The sequence below is a fragment of the Castor canadensis genome, chromosome 7, assembly GCF_047511655.1.
Source record: "Castor canadensis chromosome 7, mCasCan1.hap1v2, whole genome shotgun sequence".
NCBI classification, from domain to species: domain Eukaryota; kingdom Metazoa; phylum Chordata; class Mammalia; order Rodentia; family Castoridae; genus Castor; species Castor canadensis.
In genome coordinates, this window is record NC_133392.1 from 161,837,806 (window position 1) to 161,858,808 (window position 21,003).

Here is a 21,003-nt window from a genome sequence, read left to right on the forward strand (position 1 = left end):
CCACAGCTAGCACCTGGTGCAGGAAGGACAGTGGACATAAACGGCACCCAGCTGAGGGGCTCCACTCACCTTGCGCTTGGAGAAGCTGCTCATAAGAAGACGGTTGTTCCGACTGCTGGCCCCAGCCTCCTCCCCGGACTCCACGCCCTCCTCAGCCTTGCTCTGACCCTGAGGGAAACACAGGCTCAGAAGGTGAGCCCAGACTTGGACCAGGCAGAGAGGGCAGGACAGCCCCCAAAGGTCTTCCAGGAAGAGGTGGCGTTGAGCCGGCCTGAGAGCAAGGCAGGGCGGGTAGGTGAGTGGGCGCAGCTGCCTAGGTGAGGCCTGGAAAATGGGGAGGCTGGGATCGAGTTTGTTCACATGCCAACACCACTTTCTCGCAATGTGTGCTTTTAAACTCAAGTACCTGGTTCTGAACATCTTTCCCAAGGACAAAGAATACAAGATAAATGCGGCTTGTGTCTGGAATGTTCTCCAGCCAAGCCGAAGCCTGTTAGTGCAGTCCTTTCCAGAGGATCCTTGCAGCCCTAATGTCCTGCCCTGCTTCTTGCCGAATAGGGGCGTCACTTAATGAAAGAAAGAATTCCAGGGCCACTCCCCAAGGCTCAGGACACCCAGGCAGACCCAGGGCACCCCCAAGTCCCCTGCCCCAGGACCCCAGGTTGGCTCTAGAAGCACCTTGCCCCACCTCACAAATCTTCACATCCACCCTGAATATAGCAGGTCGAGGCTCCCACCAGAGCTGCTGGGAGACCATGCCTCACATTTGCTGCTCCAAGGAACTGCCAGCTCCCCAGCAGCCCCTTGTACAGAAACCCCAAATGCACTCTTGAACCACACATGTGGCAGAATTCCTGCAAATGCCCCGCGGTGTGCACCAGTCCACATGAGGGACATATGCCAGCACACACCATGACAGACACCCAGACACACACCACGACACCCAGACACACTCCATGACACCTCACACACACCATGACACCCAGACACACTCCATGACACCTCACACACACCATGACTCCCAGACACACTCCATGACACCTCACACACACCATGACTCCCAGACACACACCACGACACCCAGACACACCATGACACCCAGACACACACCACGACACCCAGACACACTCCATGACACCTCACACACACCATGACTCCCAGACACACTCCATGACACCACACACACACCATGACACCACACACACACCATGACACCCCCCACACACCATGACTCCCAGACACACTCCATGACACCTCACACACACCATGACTCCCAGACACACTCCATGACACCTCACACACACCATGACTCCCAGACACACTCCATGACACCTCACACACACCATGACACCCAGACACACTCCATGACAGCCAAACACACACCATGACACCCCCCACAAAATATGGACACACCTTGTATACACATGGACACCCCAGCACAAACACTGACATAACCCTGCATATAGACACCCCCCCGCACATAGATGGGCACACTCATTCATGCACATGGATATAATCCTGCATATAGATGGGCACACTCTGCACACACTGGACACACCTGTCCACACACAGGGGCACACTCTGCACACACATGGACATAGCCCTATGCACACACTCTCACAAGTGCTCAGAGCTGCTGCAAAGTTGCTCAAATAGCCTAGAGTCAGGTGGGGATCTCACAGCATGGAACCCTGAGCTCACAGCTGCTCTCACAGTGAAACTCATGCCTCCTCCCCACCTCATCTGCCGGGACACGCCTGCCCTCCTCGACCCCCCGCCCTGACACTGCCTCGTCAGACACATTGGAAGCAGAACACATTGCCAGCCCCAAGCTCCATGTCAGACAGCCTGTCAAGTCCAGGTGACACAGGCTGACACCAGTCACTCTATACCCTGCCTCCTCCTTCTCTCTCAGGGAGTCAGGACCAGGTCTAGCTGATCCTTCCTGATGCCCAGTGGTCACAAGGTCTTGCCAGCCTGGCCCTCCCAGTTAGCAGACTCCACGGATCCAAAACCGGGGCAGAATCACAACACCCCATGTGCTCAGGGTCATCAGTGTCCCCCGTGTCCTTAGAGACACCGTTTCTCTCGGCCTCCAGCAATACTACCACTTTCTTCTTAGCTCATTGATGAGTCCACTGTGTGCTGGGAGAGGCACAGAAGCTGCACGCGTGTTATGGCAGGAGCCAATTGAGGTCAGTGAACTACAAGGTTGTTTAAACATCACCCAAAATGCCACCGTAACCAAGTCACAAATGACCACATTCTGGTGTTGCTAAGGAGGTACATGACAGCCCTGAGATGTAGCACCCAGACACAGCTTGCACGGGAAGGCCAGTGTCCTCTCAATCCAGCCACTCTAGACTACGTGTGGGCAGCTAAGGGCTAGGCCCCCACCACCCCTGGGCCCCTTTTGGTGGTAGGGTAAGCCTGGGAAACAATAAGACCTGGACAGTGTTGCAGAGTGCACTCCACAGACAGAGCCACCTCTTCAGGAAAGATCCTGCATTGGGCCTCACTGAGGGAAGCAGTGGAGAGCCAGGACTACTGCTGGTCAGCACCCACTGGGTGTGTCAGGGGTCTTCTGTCCCCCAGGTATCCACCTGCTGCCCCCAGGCATCCTGCTCTCCACAGGGATCCCCAAGTACAGCCTCATGTTCTTAAGGTTCACATGCAGAGGGGCCAGCACCCAGCCCGTCCCACAGAAAGAGGGGCACAAGGTGCGACTTGCCATCTTTGTGACGACCCTGTGTGCCCAGACCACTGCCCCAGAGCTCCCTGGCTGGACGAGTGCCCTACCCATGGCCCTCTGCCTCTATTTAGCTCCACTCTGCACACCCCTCCCGCCTGTCCTAAGGGCCCCTGAGCCCCTGTGGGTCTTGTCATGGTCAGGCAGGAAGAACCTAGTGCCACAGTTAGAGCGGGGCATTTGCCCTCCCACCTGAGTGGCTCAGCCCAAGCCCCTCCTCTCCTCCTTCAGGGAGCCCTCCCTGAGCACAGGCCCCTCAGTGGCCTCTCAGACACAAGGGCAGCCAGGACCAGTCAGACTGTTCTGCTGTGTGTTCCCAAGAGCCCCTCCCCAGGAATTGCTTGGCCAAAGAAAGCAGAACTGACATCAACCCCACCTGGTTGAGTGGACCCACAGTGGGCCACACTCTCCTGCTAAACGTCTGGGAACTAAAAATAAAGTCCTGTGTGCACGGGACTGGGACCTGCATGAGCCACCTGCATAGCTGTGCCAAGCACTCCAGGGCTGTGGGTGGGAACACAAACACTATCTCTAAAAATACTGGTCCTGGCAGGGGGCACAGCCCCAACTGGGAAGAGCCCCCTTTCCACTCTCCCAGAGAGCCTGGAAAACAGCAAGAAGTGGGCTGACAGCAGGGGCACAGTGGGCTTTTCAGGCACTGGGAGACACTCCAGCCTATTCACCCTACAGATGATCTGCCCAGCTCCAAGGCCAGCTGCCTGTCCCACCACAGCCACCATTTGTCAGCTGCTGCACGACTCAACTCCTCTATTCAGGCCACTTGGCTGATAAACCCATCCTTCAAGGCTTGTTGCCCCCTCCAAAGAGGCACCCAGTCCACTCAGCCTGGCTGACCCTGCCTGGCACACCACACACACACACGGCATGCACGCACGCATCACCAAGAGCACTTCATCATGTCCGCCATGACAGTCCCTGATGGCCATTCTCTCTGTGTAGATATTTTCCCATGCTGTTGTGAGCAGCTCCAGGCAGGGGGACAGCCATGCTTCCACCAGCTGGACAGCGCTCAGGACCGATTGGGCTCTGAGACCCCACTTTGCCCAAGGTGGACAATGCTCAAGTCCCCTTCCACAAGGAGCTGCAGGTCTCCCGGGGTGGGAGACACATGCCCACGTGCAAATGTGCCAGTGTGTGTACAGGTATGTGTGTGTGCGTACGCAGGCACACGCAAGTGTTGTGCAGGTGTGCGGTTATGCACAGGTATGTGTGAGGGTGTGCAGCAGAGGTGAGTATATATATGTGTGTGCACGGAGTGTGCAAAGGGGTACATGTGTAGATATGTATGCCAGTGTGTATGCACTTATGAGTATTGTCAGGTGTGCATGCAGAGATATATATGAGTGTGCAGAGATGTTCTAGTGTACAGAGATGTGTGCGGGTATGAATGTAGAGGTGTGTGTGTACAGGTGTCTGTGCAGGTGTGTGCAGAGGTGTGACTGAGTGCAGATATGTGTGCAGGTGTGTGTGCACATGAATAGTGTACAGGTGTGAGTACAGAGGTGTGCACGGGTTACAGGTGTGTGTACACATGCAAGCGTGGTGCAGGTGTGCATGCAGAGGTGTGTATATGTGGGTGTGTGTGCAGGGGTGTGCAGAGATGTGCCTGGGTATAAGTATGCAGGAGTCTATGCACATGCAAGTATTATGCAGGTGTGCATGCAGACGTGTGCATGTGTACAGGTGTGTGGGTGCAGGGATGTGCGTGTGTATGGGTGTATGTGCACATGTGAAAATGTTCGGGGGGTGTAGGTGTGTGTGCCTGGGTTGCAGGTCAAGTTGCAGGCATATATGCAGGCGTACACGTGTATAGGTACACACACCAGTACATGTATGTGCAGAGGTGTGTACACACAGAGCCGACAGGTTGGCTGTAGGTGGAGCACCTGTCAGTATCAGGGAATCACCTTTTTGGCCTCTGCTTTGTGCCCAGGCTTTCCAGACGGGGGCAGTGTGGAGACAGAGAAGTCGTTGGGGTCTTCACAGTCACGGATCTTTGACTCCTTGATTAGAGAATCCAGCTTCTTCTTAGCGATGTTTTCCACACGCTTCCGATTGGTGGAGGCCTGCAAGAGCCAGAGGCAGCCATCAGCACCTGTCCCCAGCCCTGTGAGCAGCAGTGGTGATGGCCCAGGGGACCCTGAGCACACACTACCACTCGGGAGCTCACAGAGGCTGTGATTCACCCCAGGGATGCCTGCAGGCAGCTGAGGGCAGAACGCAGAGTCAGGCTTGCCTAATTCCTTCCACGCATGACTCTGCCTGGGGACCCAGCAGACAGCTCACATGCAAGCGCCCAGCCTGGTGGGCCTCACTGGAGGAGGTCAGGGCATGCAACAGGATTTGAAGCATCACACTGGCCATCGCACCTTGAGGTGATGGAGGGAGAGGGGCTGATTTTGGAGGAGCCTTCAAACTGGCCAAGGTACCGTTCCCTGGCAAGGCAGCCCTAGTGTAACCCTGCTGCACTTGGAGTCCTTGAAGAAAGACCTGGGTTTTGGGCACTAGAACATCCCTGGTGCTCAGGTAGGAGTGGACACTAAGTAAACATCACAATGATGGTTTTAACACCACTCTGGGTCACCAGAGACACGGCAGGCACACCCAAAGCAGGAAGAATTCCACCGCCTCGGGGCCTTCTGAAGCAATTAGCTAGCCCAGGCCAGGAAGCCTCTTGCACAGTTATTTTCTCATCCAATGGCCCCTGGGGGAGAAATACAATCTTTGATGCCTTGAAGCAGCAACAGCTCAGAGCAGTGCCCAGAGGAGAGAAGATGCCAATTAAAGAGCCCCCGGCCTCTGTGAGCCAAGGCCCTGGCAGACTCCTCAGTCTCCCTCTGCAGCCCCTAGCCCAGAGGCAGGGCCAGCTGCACTGAGGAGGACATGAGGGCACTCTGGAGGTGACCACTAGTGGGACCCTCACAGAGCTAGGCAGGCTCCTCCTTCAGGAGGTCTCAGCATAAAGACAGCCTTGGAGTTGGTGTTGCTTAGAAGCAGGGATGGTGTTGGGTACAGGGGTAACTGGACAGGACCACTGACTTATCCAGAGTCCAACTGGGATTGGCCAGGAAGCTGGGGTATTCTGATTCAGAGCCCAGTGATGACTGATATGGGTAGAAATGGTGTGGAACCCGGGATAGACCCCTTCCTCAGTGCTGCCCCCTCCCTGAAGAGCCAAGACTGGGCCAGTGCAGTGGAAAATGTCCAAGAGTTAGCTCAGAAATGGGAACCCAAACAGAACACCAGCAGGTGTATGGATGGCTCACTCATGGGGAACAGGGGTTCGTGACTTGTGTGGAGGGCACAGATCCACAGGCCCCAGTCAAGCACATCCCCAGTAGCTAGGCAGCTTTGTACACCAAGCTCGGCATCTCCCTCCCTTCCAAGAGCCTCCCTCCCTAACTTTTTTCTTGGGGGCCGCTGTCTCCTCACTCCCAGCCCCTCCCTCACTCACATCCCCATTGAGGAGCTTGCAGTCATCATCGATCTCCTCTGCACTGTCCTCGTCAGACACCTCGCCTTCCTCCGCATCCTCGCTGATGTTGGCTGGAAGCTTCTTCCCCTGGGGGATGAGGCGGACAATGGGAGGGGCCCTGAAGGAAGTACGGGAATCCAGTGACTGGCACCCAACAGAGCAGCCGGCAAAGGGGAGGGGGCCTCAAGATGGCTCTGGGAATCTCAGGCCTTGAGGCAGGGGACAGACCATTCACTTCCTTGTAGGGGCAGCATACAAGGGAACTGCTTCAATGTGCACGTGGTGATCCCTAGACTGAGAGGCTACTATGGGGAAACTGAGGACAACTAGGTGCATGGCCTGCTTGGACATCCCCCCCACCAAAAAAAAGTCTGCCCACAGATGGTGTGATGCTCCAGCTTGGTCCCAGGTCAGAGGTCCAGCGGGATGATAATCCTAGAAGACTCACCTTCACCAGGATCTTGCCTTTGAGCATCTGTGGAGAAGGAAGCATGGTGGCATCCTCACTGCTCACAGATGACAGGTCTAGCTTGTCCCCAAGGATGTCGGTCAGATACTGGGCCATCTTCTTTTGCTGGACAACACTACAGTGGTTCTCAATGGACAGGATCACTGGGTATCTGTGGTCCCAAAGCAAGAGGAGTGGGATAAGGTCAAGATCCCAGGGGAGGGCTAGACCCCACGTATATAGGAGCCCAGGTCACCCATACCATTGGGTGAGGAAGAGTTTTCACCAAGCCCAGGACATGGGTGGGTATGCCGACTCTTTAAGAGGTGGCCAACCATGAGCTTTTAAAAACAAATGAATGGGTAGGAAAGGAGATGGGAGATCTTGGGGCAAGTAAAGAAGGCATGTCCTTCTTTCCCCAATGAGAAGAAGCAAAGGCAACTAGAAACTCCAGGAAAACAAAAGGAAACATTTGACAAAGCCATGGTTTAAAAAATGTCATGGACTAAGCAATGTAGAGCAACAGATAGACTAAAAGAAACATATTCCCTCCGACCTAGACACTGTTCGATGAATGATTCTGGGGTTCTGACATTGACCCCATAAAGGAGACATGAACCGGCCCACACCATCTAACAGAACACAGTTATGACCTACAGGGTGCAGAATAGGGAGTACAGCATGGGACCGTGCAATACAAGGTCTTCAGTTTTATTTGTTTTTATCCATGTGCTCATTTCACTTTGATTTTTACAATAAGGCAACCATGATTCTTTTAGAAAATATAGGTGACCCAGGCCAAGAGGGCAAGAACCAGAGCAAGAGATGGACAGTCAAGGGATGTGGAGAGGGTAAGAAGGGATTGGGGCAAAAGTACGTAGGCAAGAGGCCTACAAAGATGAAGCTGGTAGATGAAGTGTGAGCTCTGCCCCAAGGCCCCAGCAGTTAGAGGAGAACTGTGTGCCCCCCAGCTGCCCCCACCTGCAACACCACCCCGAGCCACTTCACGTCCACCCTCCCCTTCCCCACCCAGCCATTTTGATTTCCTAAGTTCACCTGGCTTCTGCCTCTTCCTTCATTCAATCAGCTCCATCCACACCAAGAGCCTTATTTAGCCATGACTTGGAAGCAGTGCTACCTGAGCAAGGGGGCAGCCTTCTATTTCCAGAAACCAAATTGGATTTTCCTCAACAATATCTTCAGCAACAGCTGAGTGACAGCAAATTGAGTCTGGACACAGTGTGGCTTCTAGGGGGTAATTAGTGCTAGAACGACCAATGCTGTGGGCAGCTGAGATCAGGGGTTGCTGGTTAGCACTTGTAGACAGGCCACAGCATGCGTGCCCTGAGCAGCCTAGGCCTATCATGCCGCTATCCACCATCTTCCCTCTCCCAGGACCTGTGGCCCCACTCCCTCCCCTGTCCCTCTCCTCAAAGAGAGACACTGAAACAAAAGCTGTCCCTTGACCCCTACAGCCACTGCCTTCCAGAAAAGACATGGGGAGAGGCAGAAAGAGTCAGACCCTGGAGCCCCTCCTATGCCTGCCAACCCCTCGGACCCGGTAACTCACTCATTCTTGATGAAGGCAAATTTGTTGATGGTTTCGATGACATCTTTGAAGAGGATCTTGGAGGTCAGAGTGTAGCCATGATGGACAATAGGCTCCCCGTCTGGCCCATCCCAGCAGTCCACTGTGGGCAGGCAGACCCTGGTCAGCCCCAAGGGCTTAGCTACATGAGCTGGGGTTCCAACCAAAGCAGATTCAGCCTCTTGCTCAGTGACAGACACAGAAGAGGACTTCCCAGCTCTTCTTCCCACAGACCCCCCCCATGGCTCCTCAGACCCACCTCAGTTCCCACAGGAGACACTACCCCACAGCTGAGGCCAGCTTCCTGGGCTGGGGGACATGAGGTCCAGAACTGCTCACCCTCCACACAGCGGCAGCCGGCCTGTAGGACCCAGGCGTACATGTCCACCCGAGACTGGGACATGAGTTGGTCACCCACGAGGTAGGTGTTATGGGACGAGGTGATAAAGTAGTGACTCAGTGGCCGCGTCATATCTTGGTGTACACTGTGGTGCTCGGGGTTGAAGATGTCGCCAGCAGGGCTCCGTGTGTAGTTGGTAAAGCCTGCAGGGGAGTGTGGGGTGGGTGTGGGGTCAGCCTTGCCACTGGGCTGAGCTCATGCCTGCCTGCCCTATATACTACATGGACTGTGGAGCAACCTGGCCCACAGTTGCCCATCAGTGCCCCATCCTCCTCCCAGGCCAGCTGGACTGAGGGTGGCGTCCCACTCACCATCAATGCCCAGCATCCCTTTGCTCTTGTTTTCTGGGCAGGGCTCAAACTGCTCGATGATGCCACGGCAGCTCTCAAGTGTCACACCCTTCATCTAGGCAGAGCAGGGGCTTGAGCTCAGGCTAGCCCATCACCAGTCTGGGCTAACCTTAGGCAACTCTCACATCCTTCCACTGCCTCCTGCTCCTGCCTCTGGTCACCACATCTGGGCTGATAGCAGCTGAGGTTGCTTGCACTTTAGGACTGGAGGCACTGACTATCCCCAGGGCCATATTACCTGGGACTCAGCAGCCAGAAGACTATAAGGGGATCACATGAATTTTTAATCACTTTCTCAGACTGAAGGTATTTCCAAAGGCGAGGGATCCCTGACCTCATCAGAGGTACCATCCTCTGCTGCCATGCAAGGGGTCCCAAAGCTGTGCAAAGGGGACTGGAGTAGAGCAGAAATCCATGTAGGGTGGAGCAAGGAGTGAAGCCCTCATTCTACCTTGGGGATCAAGGCTGACCTTTGGACCAGGCACCCTCTGCTCTGCCTACCCACATGCTGGGAGTCACCCTCACAGTGGTGGGCCATGGGCCACCACATCAGGGAGGGGACTGGGTGGCTGAGAATTCTCCAGAAGTTTGGGCTTGGCTCCTGCTGGCAGGCACAGGGAGCATACCTTTCTGCTCAGTGACCTCACTGCAGCCCATCCCTGAGGGAGCTCTGAACACCAGAACAGTTTAATCAAGATCTTGTGAATAGGTCCTGAGGCTGGCCCACCAGGGGCCTCCATGAAATCCCCAGGGACCAGGTGAGAGGTAAGGGGAGGAGGCAAAATGAGGCCAAAGCCCAGAGCCAGCTGTGGCCCTTGGGGAGGCCCAGAGTCCAGGCAGTTGGGCCTGAGGGCTCAATTCACCTGCCAGAAGATACTATTTGGGTCCCGGGCTACAGGGAGAGGTTCCAGAAACTTGAGGCAAAGATCAGGGAAGGAAGGGTCAGTTCTGCCCATCCTCCATCTGGGCTACGTTCCTGACCTCAGTCTCCAAGTACCAGTGCCCAGCAGAGGGCTTGCTGTCTCGGGCCACATCCCACAGCCTCATACTAGTATTGCCCACTGTGGAGGGGGTGAGGAGGAGGATCCAGCCACATGGGACCAGCCTGCCCTGCTAGGGGGTGGTAGAGGGACAGGATGGGCCCAGCCAACACAACGAGGTGGGGCAGGAAAGCCCACAGTGCAGACCAGAGGAGGCAGCTGGTGGGAGTGGGGGATTCTTGGTTAGGCAGAGCAGAGGGTCCCTCAGCAGTGTCCAGGTCAGGTGCCTGGCCCCAAGGCCTGCCCCTATCCCTGCCCGCCTCCCTAGAAAATGTCTATGAGAGTCCTATGGGTCCCTCGTGGTGCCTGAGACCCTCCTACAGGAGTGCTCTCTCCACAGGGTTTCCCTGGCCCCCTGCAGGTCCTGATAACAGAGTGGGCAGTACTTGCTCCCTGCCCAGGCCTGGCACAGGAAGGGACCCAACCCCTGCAGCTCTGAACACTCAGGATCCAGTCAGTCACGCAGTGCCCAGGGGGTACTTGGCTTGGTTCTCCAAGAGTAGACAGACTTCCTGGGATCAAGGAAAAGAGCATCTTGGTGTTTACTGGAAAAATGGCCCAGTTGAGATTCCTTAGGCCCCCAGTTAGCCAGGCCCAGGTGTCTGGACCACATGGGAAAGGGACAGTTCTCAAAGTTTGGGCCATGGAACACTAGTCCATGAGATGTTCAACATGAGGTCAGAGGGTGGGCAAGCCACAGGTGCCCCTCTGGAAGCTAGGGGTGTCCATGGTCAGGACCAAGCTATTCAGAGACGGGGAGGAGGTAGACACGGCAAACCTCCCCACTCACCTGGCAGCTCCCGTGACACAAGGCCTGGAAATGGAACCAAAGCCAGTTTGGGGGGTTGCTGCTGGTCTGTGACCTGCCCTGACCCAAGGCAATGAGTCCACTGTGATGGGAGCTAAAATGAGGCCATGCTGGCCAGTCACACCACTCCTGCCTGAGCCTCACCTTCTGTTCCACCTCCAGGAAACGCTGCAAGTCGGAAGCTTCCAGGTGGTCCTTGTGGTTGCTGTAGGTCAGCATGAGCAGGTAGAGGTCACGGCGGGTGGACATCATCTTGTAGAAGGCGCAGAATTCCTCAAAGCCCAGTGTTCCCTGGCGGTCATCCGTGTCTGCTTCCTGCAATGCAAGGCTTCTGGTCACCACCCATGCGAAATCTGTGGGATCCTGCTGATCACAAGCCCAGCCCCCGCCATTGCCTGCATCACCACTCAGCTTACTACCTTGTGTACATGAAGCTCAGTGAGTTCCCCGCCCCCCGCCCTTCTCCCACCAAGTAATCACTATGACACTGGAAAGCAGGTTGGAACCACCTCTCCACTCCATGCCTTGCCATGTCACCTTGTAACCAACTACAGTCACCTACACAGGACTGCTCCCTCCCTGGACTCTAGGTCCCCACACCTGTAGTTACCACTGGACCCTATCCACTGATTAGAAATGCACAGGTGCCAAGCAGTGTCCTGGCTCAGGTCTCATGAGGAGGTAAGGAGTCTTGGCTGCTGTCTTCCTTTTGTAGACAAGATGACCTCAGGAACCCTCAGGGGCTCCCCCAGGCCATCCCACCAGGGAGCCCAGGGAAGCTCCACATCCATGGACTTAGGGAGCACTTGGCAAGGTGCAAGTAGAAGTCCAGGGAGCTGCATAGCCCCATGCCCCGGCCAAAGGCAAATCCTGGAGACAAAGGCACCTACAGCTGGAGGTGGGCTACAGAGAGGAAGTCTGAGGCATGTCGTGGCCCATGAAGTCCCTAGGAGTGAGCCAGAAAGGCCCCTATGGAAGGGGCTGCTTGAAACCTTAAAGACTGACTTTGGAGCCTGTGAGGGCCCAGTGGGTGGGGCAGGGCAAGACCAGGACCTGCTTGGAGGTGACAGGGCCCCAGCTTAGCACCTGAATCAGCCTCCATAGGGAAAGCTTGACAGCGTGGACTCTGCAGTATTCAATGAGTTGGGCTGGGGTGGCCCTGACAGCTCAAAACACACCTGTCTAGGTGCTCAGTGCCATGGAACCCTGCTGAGGAGACCCAGAACATGGCTTAGCCAGGGCTCAGCCTCTTGCTTCAGTCCTGACCCTCCACTGACCATGTGCCTTGAAGGCATGTTCTATCTTGTGGCCTGTTACCCCCAGGTCCAGGCACACAGGTGCTTGGCCAGCAGGTACTACAGACACTGGCTGAGTCCTCAGGCCTCTATGTTTCAGGTGCAGTCCATATTAAGCAGAAGACACTTCCTCAAAGTAGAAGTGCCACTAAATCTACCACACCACAGCCCTGGGGCCACCAGGAGGCTCCAAGCATGGGCACCCAGATGAAACCCTCTGAGGTTCTCTTTCCAGAGCCATCAGTGGACTGAGGAGGAGAGGGTAAGGTCTCAGAAGCCCACCCTGGGGTCTTCTAGAGAGGCCAGGAGGAGCCCAGAATGGGCACTTAGGGAGCAGGCCATAGGGCTGCCCTCTAAGCCGGCATGCTCTCAGGACAGCTCAGTGTTCACGCCCTAGGGGAAGGGCTCGGAGCCTTATCTCAGCTCAGGAGACAGATGCAGGCCCAGCACCATGGACAGCAGCTGTCGCTGGGTGCACCAGTCATAGAAGAGCCTCTCTCAGGGCCACATAACTTGGAGTGGCTGAAGGACAGGTCTCCCAAGGTCCTCTCTGTGCCAGAACCACTGGTGAGCAAGGCAAACACACTACCCCAACATTCCTATCCTCAGTGAGAGGGGGCCCCAGGGCAGGCAGGCCCTGACTTGTGCTGTCCCAAGCTTTCTTGGTGGCATGACTCCAGTGCCTGTGCCATGAGCCTACATCAAGGCTGGGCCAGAGTCACATGCACTGGGCCCAGCAGACACTCACTGGGACCCCAGTGTATCTAGTGCTAGATTGGCAGACAGCCCTAATTCTGAGGCTTGACCACTCTTACCCAGGGCAACAGGGCCAATGCACATCACAAGTCAAAAGGCCCCTCTGAGACAGAGGAGCCACGCTCCCTGCCACTCTCCCTGAGATGAGCCCACCTAAGTGGCTGTGCCCTAGGGTGCTGGGCAGCACGGCCAGGAGCCAGGACAGGTATCTGCCTGTAGCTAAGAGTGGAGCCCCTGCCCCTCAGCAGCCAATGAAGTTCTGTGAAGCAGAGGCTCTCAGGAGGCCTGACTCCAGCCTCAGAGATCCTCCTGACACAGTCACACAGCAGCTGGAAACCCTTGCAGCTGATGGCACCTGTCACCAAGCCCTCTGCTCAGCCAGGCCTCAGCCAGCCCATGGGTGCTTCTGGGCAATTAGGCACGAGGACGAGTGTGCTGGGCAGCCCACATTCCAGTGTTATCTTAGATGTAATGAAATTATGTTGAAACCACTGTATCCACTACACAGATCTCTGCCCCAATTAGGCAGTTCCAGGCAGCCGGAAGCAATATCGAGATTTCTCTACAACCAAATCACTGCTAATTATCACAGCGACCTGAGCCTGGCTGGAGGCCGTGTCTCCTTTCCTTCGCTTGGAGTGCCTGCAGCGGCTGCTGTACAGATGGGCAGGTAGACCGGACATCTCAGGGCCATCTCCGGATGGCCAATCACCATGGGTCAGGAACACTGGGCCTAAGCAGTATGGGGCCTGAGGTCCAAGGCCCATGACTCCAAAGCACACTCCTCTATCCCCTGCCATCTTGCTGCTCTCCAGAGCCAACCCTGGAGCAGCCAGTGAAGTGCTTTGTGCTTTTGATGCTGAGGCTCGCAGGAGGCCTGACCCCATCCTCAGAGATGCTCCTGACGCAGTCAGGAGACCCACCTGCTAGCCCCAGATCTGGGTGTCTTCCCTCTGCCTAGGGCTTCCTCCAGGCCATCTGGTGAATCCAGGACACAGCCAGGCCTGAGACTGCATAGAGAGACCCTAATAGCCAATTGAATGCCCAGAGGCCAAGCATCCTTACAACAAGGTGGGAGAGCATGGCTCCAAGAACAACCACCATAGAGAATCTTCACGCCAAGACCTCAAGCTGGGACCTTCTGCTCACACTTGCACACACATACCAGATCCAACAAGGTTCCTATGTCCTGTGTCACCTGGTCCCTGTTGCAGTCTCACCCTGAGGAAGGATCTGCTGAGCCCAGGAGCTGCCCCCAGAGGTCTGAAAGAGTGGGGATGGTCCACCCCAGTCAGGTGGGAAGGGGAGCACTCACATCAGATGAGTCATCTGCCAGCCCCCACTACCCAGGTAGACTCAGGCCCCACTCCCCAGTGCCCGCAGGAAGGCCCCGTGAGTGCCCCATAGTCCTCAGCAGGCAATCTGAGAGCCTCGTGCTCAATGCCCCTCTCACGCACACACACGTACAGGCCTTAAGCTAGCTGCTGTCATTGCTCCAGCAGGGCATGACCACCTGTCTAGCATGAGAGCACAGGCAGGAGCTGTCAGGAGCTGTCACGCCAAGAGCCTGTGTGTATATACATGTGTACGTGCCTGTGTGCATGTGTGTCGGGGCCGGTCTGGTGCCCAAGCTCACAGAACTTCCTTTGCAGGCTGCAGCAAGGCACAAATCTCAAGGGCCAGGTTTGCTGTCTCAGCCCATTCCTGCCCCAAACCAGGACCCGCTGACGGCAGAGTTTCTCTCCCCCGCAGAAGTTCCAGAAAGAGAACTAATTACAGACAATAGAGGCCACTGCTCAGCTGAAGGATGCATTTTCATAACTTCTAACACCAGGGTGGTTGGGGATCCCAGCAGCATGGGGTGGCTAAGGACAGCTGCTGCCCACTAGTAAGAATCCTGCCTGGGCCAAGACACCCTCTCTAGACTAGGGCTCATGAGGGGCTGAGAAGAGGAATATGGCTATGTTTCAGTGCTGAGAGCATAGTCTCCCTAACTGGACAGAGTGTATGCCCCATGCTCAGCCCTCTTCCCTAGAATTGGCAGAGCACCTCCTGGCACAGTTGCCAACCCTGGGTCTCTGGCTACCCACCCTGCATAGGTCCTGGCCAAGCTGCCTCCCTTCATGTGTTGCAGACCACCCTGTGCAGATCCAATGTCCCCACCTGGGGCCCCCTGATACCCCCAGCAGGGCTGGCCACTAGCATCCACACGCCTGCAGCCTACCGTAGCCCTGGATGGACCCCAGGGGAGGGGCCCGAGCCGTGCACTCAGGACTTACCCTGAACATCTGCTTTACTCTCTGTCGGGGCAGGTTCACGTTGAGTTTGTGCAGCAGCTGCAGGACCTCGCCGATGCTCAGGCTGCCATCTCCGTTCTTGTCAGCCTCATCAAATGTCTGCTTCAGCCACTTTGGGGCCAAGTTAGGGGCCAACACAAATCCACAGGCCAGCCATGTCCATCCTACCCTCCAGCCTAGGGAGCAAAGACTGAGGGACCCCAGCCCACGTGTCCCTTCCTACTGCCCCTTCCTGCAAAGTGTGACCCAGCAAGGAGCAGGGGACCTCCACCCAGTGGACAGTGAGGTCAGTCCTCAGCCATTGTGTTCAAGGATATTGGTCCCTGGTACGCTGGCGGCGGGCCAGGCTGTCCTCATCACTGATACCAGCCATGAGGTAACGCAAGCCAGTGACCCAGGTACGTGCCTCATCACCACTGGGTGAGACCAGGTCCAGCGACTCACGGTGGTTGCCATAGTAGATGCTGAAACAGCAGTTAGGGTCGAAGCTGCTGTCTGGGTAGCGCTGGAAGATCTCGGACTGCCGCCCCTCACTCACCTCCTGGATGGAGTCGATGGAGACTGGGGACAGATGGGAGGGCACTGGGTCACAGCCTCCCAGAACTCCAGGAGCTGGGAGCTAAGCAACCTGCTGAGCCCATCTACAGGGGGCTCCTCTGCTGTTCAGAAGCCAAAGTGCAAATGTGCTTGTCTGAGGCCCCTGCCCCAGTGGTTCCACACACACCTGAGAGGGAGGGAGACCACCTGCCTCCAGTTGACAAGCCCAGGTGTGTGGCTGGCTCAGGACTCCCGTTTATTGGAGCCGCACAGTGGGTGCCAGGACCAGCAAAAATCACTCATCAACTCCGGCCAGCTCATCTCCCCATCCAAAGAGAGGTGATTGCTAGCCAGGCATGGCAAGATCCCACAGCCACCTCTGTAATAAACTGCAGCACAGTAAGTGGGGGAGGCAGGGTGCAGCAGGCATCCAGCAGTTTGCAAGTGCTCGGTGTGCCCCAGCTCATGGCCGGCAGCAGTGTCCAGCCTCCATGGAGCCTCTGCTCAAAAGCTGAGTCTCCGTGAGTAATGAGTTCAGAGGTGCTTTGAGAATCTGTCCTGTGCCTTAGGCAGGACCCCCTCCCAGCTGTACAGGACACAGATGCCCAGCATCCCCTCAGCACCGAGAACACAGGGCTAGACCCAGCCAGGGGCCCTACCACCTCCTGCTGGTAGGCCTTTCTCTAGTTCCTTGGTATGTGTGTGGCAATGGAGAGAGATGTGCCCCAGACTTGGTCCAGGGAGGGACAGCCCCACCCTGTTCCTCCCCCTGTTTTCTTGGGACCCTCCAAGGCAGAGTGGGGGCTCCAAGTCCCCAACTGGGTCTACAGGGATAGAGGAGGGTAAAGGGGCCTGACTCAAACTGCCAGTTTCTCAGACTGCCCATCGCCCCTTCCCCAGGGGCCTTGCTGACCTACATCTGCCTGCTTCCTCACTGTCTGGCCTCCCACTGGCTCACTCACATTGTGCAGCAAGTAGGAAATGGCCTTGCCATTAGAACGCCATCTCCACACCACAGTTCCCCCAAGACACTCAGCACAGGGCAGTCACTCCCAACTGTCAGGGCTCTTCCTGCCTGGGCTGCCTTGAGGTGGTTCCACCTCCCTGGCCCAGAGCCAGCAGGAGCCATCCAGTCCAGAATACCCTTGCCATGGGACTCTCCTTCACATGGGTCCTCCTGGGACTCTGACAGTGTAACTCTCCTGGGGCCCCATGGTGGTGCCCTTGGCAACCACTGGGCTGAGGCCCTGCCCTGGCATACCTGGGCCCTGCCACTGGCAAAGCCAGAGGTTCCTGCAAGACCCTTCTCCCACCTGTGAGACTCTTATATGACTCTCCCTGACCCCCAAGCCCCCATCTCATCCTCTGTGTGCCCCAACCCTGCCCGTCTGTCCTTTACACACAGCTGTCCAGCTCAGGTGGCTGCTGCAGACCCCATGCCAAGTGCTCCCACCCAGTATGTCTGGGCCAACATTTGGCATCCAAGCCTCACACTCTGTGCTTGGCTGGGGTTTCCATCTCTGGTTCCAGGAAGCTCTTCACCCCCAAGCTAGGTAACCGCCCTTTGCCCCTCGCTGACCCCAGCATTTCGCACAGGGCTAGGCACTGAGTCACAATCCCCACTGAGTCCCAGAGCCCTGCCAGGGAGCAGTCAGGCAAGAGCCCTGGCCTGCCCTCACATTGCAGTCCAGAGGCCACTGCAGAACTCCAAGGTCACTTGAGGCTAGACACATCCATGCTGCAGGGTCTCAAGCACAGCTGTCCAGTGGCTGCTCAGGAGAGCTCTCTGTCCAGTGCTTTCCCCAGGCTCGGACCCACCTGTCCCCCTCCCTGGTCTGCCCACTCACTTTTGGCCTTCTCATTCTTGCGTGAGGGCCGCCAGCGGAGGCAGGAACGGTGCTCATCCAGGTAGTAGAAGCGGACTAGACCCTTGGAGCTGCCGCGGAGTTTCACCATCTGGGTCCCCTCCTGCATGGTACTCATGCATCGTTCCACTGGACACAGACAGACAGATGATACAGAGACAGACAGACAGGCGTGAGCACTGTGGCAACCTCACCACTCCTTGAAAAGACCCTGTGTGCCCAAGGAGGGCACAGTGGCCACCCACCTGCCTGCCCAGCCCCCAGGGCTGCTCATCTCCTCTGATGACCTTGAAGACTGAAGCCAGGCAAGTCCCAGGAACTGAAACTCAGCCACAGTCCCGCCTGCCACTACCTGGACCAGTCCCATCAACCACCTGAACCCCAATGTGCCACCACCCAGACAGCAAGTACTGAAAGCCTACAGTTGGAGACAGAGACCAGGGGCCAGGCTAGTTCTTCAGAGCCATTGTGCAGAGAGGCCACAGGCTGGACATAGGATGGGCCCCAGGCAGGCACCACCACTGTGACCAGCCTGGATGTTGCCCAGGCCACAAGCCTCTCTTGAGAGACACAACTCCACTCGTGCATAGCCACACTCCCTTCCTGTGGCATCCCCAGGAAGGTCACCCTCCCCCACGGGAGCTGGGACACTCAGGTGCTGGGCTTGAGTTCACAACCTATCCTCTTCCCTAGGGCCCTCTGCACCACCCCCCCCATCCACTTGACCTCCTGTCCCAGGCCCCAGGGGAGGAGGCTGTATGCTCTTGAGAATCCAGGCCAGTGCCAGCTGGTCTCCCACCGCAGGCCCTGAATACGTGCACACCTACAGAAAACCCAGGACTCAGGGCTGAAGCTCAGAGTAACTAAATCTCACAAGGGCCACACAATGAAAGACCCCGCAGTGGCAGTGCAGAGGACCCTGGGCAGTGCCAGCCCAGGGCACTTCTTGGAGAAAGCCATAAGCAAAAGGGAACAGAAGGCATGGAGGGTGCAAGGGGAAGCTGGACTCTCCAGGGGACACAGCAAATGAGGATATAGGGTGGCTACTGGCACAGTGGGTTGGGGACAAGGGAAGAGACAGGCCACAGAGGCCTACAGGAGGAAGGTGACAGCTAGATGAGGCTCCTTCTGCCAGCTAGAACAGAGACCAGTGAGGAAGGCAGCCCTGACTGGGACCTCCATGGCCACCTAAGACACATTGGACCCTCCCACCTGCTGCCCAGCTGCTGTCTTCCCCACACTACAAGCTGAGGGGCCATAGTGTTCAGTACCAGCATACAGCTCCCCCTAACTGGGCTGAAGTTACTGTCACACACACACACACATACCCCAAGTGCCAAGGACCTTTCACCAAGAGCTTTGGAGCCACCTGCACCTCCCCAGTACATCTGACCAGGGCCCTGGCCCCAGCCCTGCCCTGCTTCCCACTTGGGATTCAGCCTCTAGGCCCTGCTTGGGAGACAAGGGGCTCACTGGGCTTCTCTGAGTGATTGAGGGGCAGGGTGGCCAATGTGGCTACATCTTGGTGACCCCAGAGGGAGACACAAAGGACTGGGAGGTTAGAAGTTGGTGCAGGGTGAGATGAAGACCAGGCCTTTTGCACCTTCAGGAGCAGCCTTACCTCCCCAGATACCCAGACAGGCTCTATGGGGTTTAGCCAATCCTCAGGTGGGGCCTCTTTTCTGCCCTTCTTACCTAGGAGGCTGAGCTGCCACCGTGGGTACACCACCATGCTCCCTCCAACCCAGAGGAGCACATCTGCCAGGCAGGCCACTGCTCTTGTGGTCCGGCAGGCAACAGATGGCTGGGGGCCAGGCATGCCCAAATGATGGTTGGCAGCTGGCTCACAGGTCCTCAGAGGCATGCCAGGTAGAGGTGATGCTGGGTACAAGGGCTCCTTGGGGATCCCTGTCTCTCCTCCGCCTCTTCTTCCTCACCCTCAGAGTCCCCTAAGGCCGCCCTCCAGGGCTGTTCCTAGGCCCCACTGGCATTGGTTTAAATGCCACCTGCAGCCCTGGACAGCCCTTAGGCCAGCCCACCCAGCCTCTAGGGCCCAGGAGCACTGGAAGAAGCCTCATCCTAGGGACTGGGGGAGGTGCCGAGCCTTGCCCTGCCCACTCTTAGGCCAATCCCTGTACTAATCCTGCAGGGATCCAGCCCAGCTGGCCAGAGGATTGAGGCCAGGGGGACTCCCATCTGCCAGGAGAACACGAGAAGAGAGAGCAGTCCCTGGGCCACCAGACCCATGTTTGAGGCTAAGGAAGGACAGCAAGACAGATGGGGGACCCTTCCAGGACCCAAAAATGCAGTTGCAACCTCAGAAGTCATTACCAGGCCCGGTGTGGAGGCTGTCTCCTGCCATGCTGCCACACTGGGTGCTCAGGGCTGCTGTCTGTCCTCCATCCCAGCCAAGCTCTCGCCCCCATTCCTCCTCTACTTACGGGGACCTCCAAGTGGATCCCCCCAGTCTGAAGGTGAGCCAGTCTAGAAGAGGGACAGAAGTAGCAGCATGCTATCCCAAAACTCAGGTCCCAGGGTCCAGCCCTCTGCAGCCAGAGGCCAGAGCTGAGTCAGGGCAGGGCCACTTGCCCAGCCCCTTCTGGCCCAGGAGAGCTGGACTGAAGACACAGGAACCGTTTCTGCCATGACTCTCAACACCGGCTAGTGTGGGTCCCCTGAGCCTTCTACAAATCCTCACCTGGCTCCAGGCCCCTGGCCCGTGCCACTGCCAGCCCAAGGCCTAGCCTCCTAGCCTGACCTTTCCTCACACCCACCAGGGTCAGAGCTGGGAGTCAGTTCATTGCCCAGGGCATTTGTTGCTGCATTCTACATCTAGCAATGCCTGGGTAAGCTGATCCCTTGTGACAGCCACTTGACAGAGAGGGGGTCCAGCTCAGGGCGGACCTACCCACCTACCCAGTAGCTGGCCATGGACCCCAGTGGAAGACACACTAGCCACAGGTAGCCCTTGATCTCTGGGAGGCCCTGGATTGGGAGGAGGAATCCATGACAGATCCGCTGCTCCATGGTTGTAGCCTCCCAGCTGCCTTCCGCTGGTCAGGTCCCCCCTACAGGGACCTGGCCATGGTGCAGCAGTACCCTGAAGCCCCTACTGGCATCCATGCCTCACAGCCACAGCAACCACTGTGACCAGGACCCCTGGTCCTCCCGCCCCAGCCCACCCTGTTGGCCTGCCTCTCCCTGTGTCCTGGGCAATAGGAAGCCTGGCCATAGAGAACCAAGACCCACAGGGCCAGATCTGATGTAATCACCTCAAACCCAGAACCCAGTTAGGGGCCTTGGCCAAAGGCCCTGCTTTATTTGCTCACTGGAGGCCGGCAGGCAGCCTGCCCTTTCTGCCTTGAATCAGATTA

The 21,003-nt window shown here is 56.9% G+C and overlaps 1 protein-coding gene across 5 annotated transcripts in view; it reads right to left on the minus strand.

Annotated features, from left to right (window-relative positions):
• Positions 1-21,003, minus strand: part of Plch2 (phospholipase C eta 2) — a 76,904-nt gene that overhangs the window by 10,061 nt on the left and 45,840 nt on the right. For all 5 annotated transcript variants that reach the window (XM_074081556.1, XM_074081555.1, XM_074081558.1 and 2 more), the window contains 11 exons: positions 17,612-17,758; positions 15,545-15,788; positions 15,210-15,339; positions 11,024-11,194; positions 8,993-9,086; positions 8,621-8,824; positions 8,264-8,384; positions 6,694-6,865; positions 6,225-6,332; positions 4,678-4,836; positions 70-168 (listed from right to left, as the gene is read on the minus strand). In XM_074081556.1, coding sequence (XP_073937657.1) covers positions 70-168; positions 4,678-4,836; positions 6,225-6,332; positions 6,694-6,865; positions 8,264-8,384; positions 8,621-8,824; positions 8,993-9,086; positions 11,024-11,194; positions 15,210-15,339; positions 15,545-15,788; positions 17,612-17,758 — 1,649 coding nt within the window. The remainder of the gene's footprint in view (positions 1-69; positions 169-4,677; positions 4,837-6,224; positions 6,333-6,693; positions 6,866-8,263; positions 8,385-8,620; positions 8,825-8,992; positions 9,087-11,023; positions 11,195-15,209; positions 15,340-15,544; positions 15,789-17,611; positions 17,759-21,003) is intronic.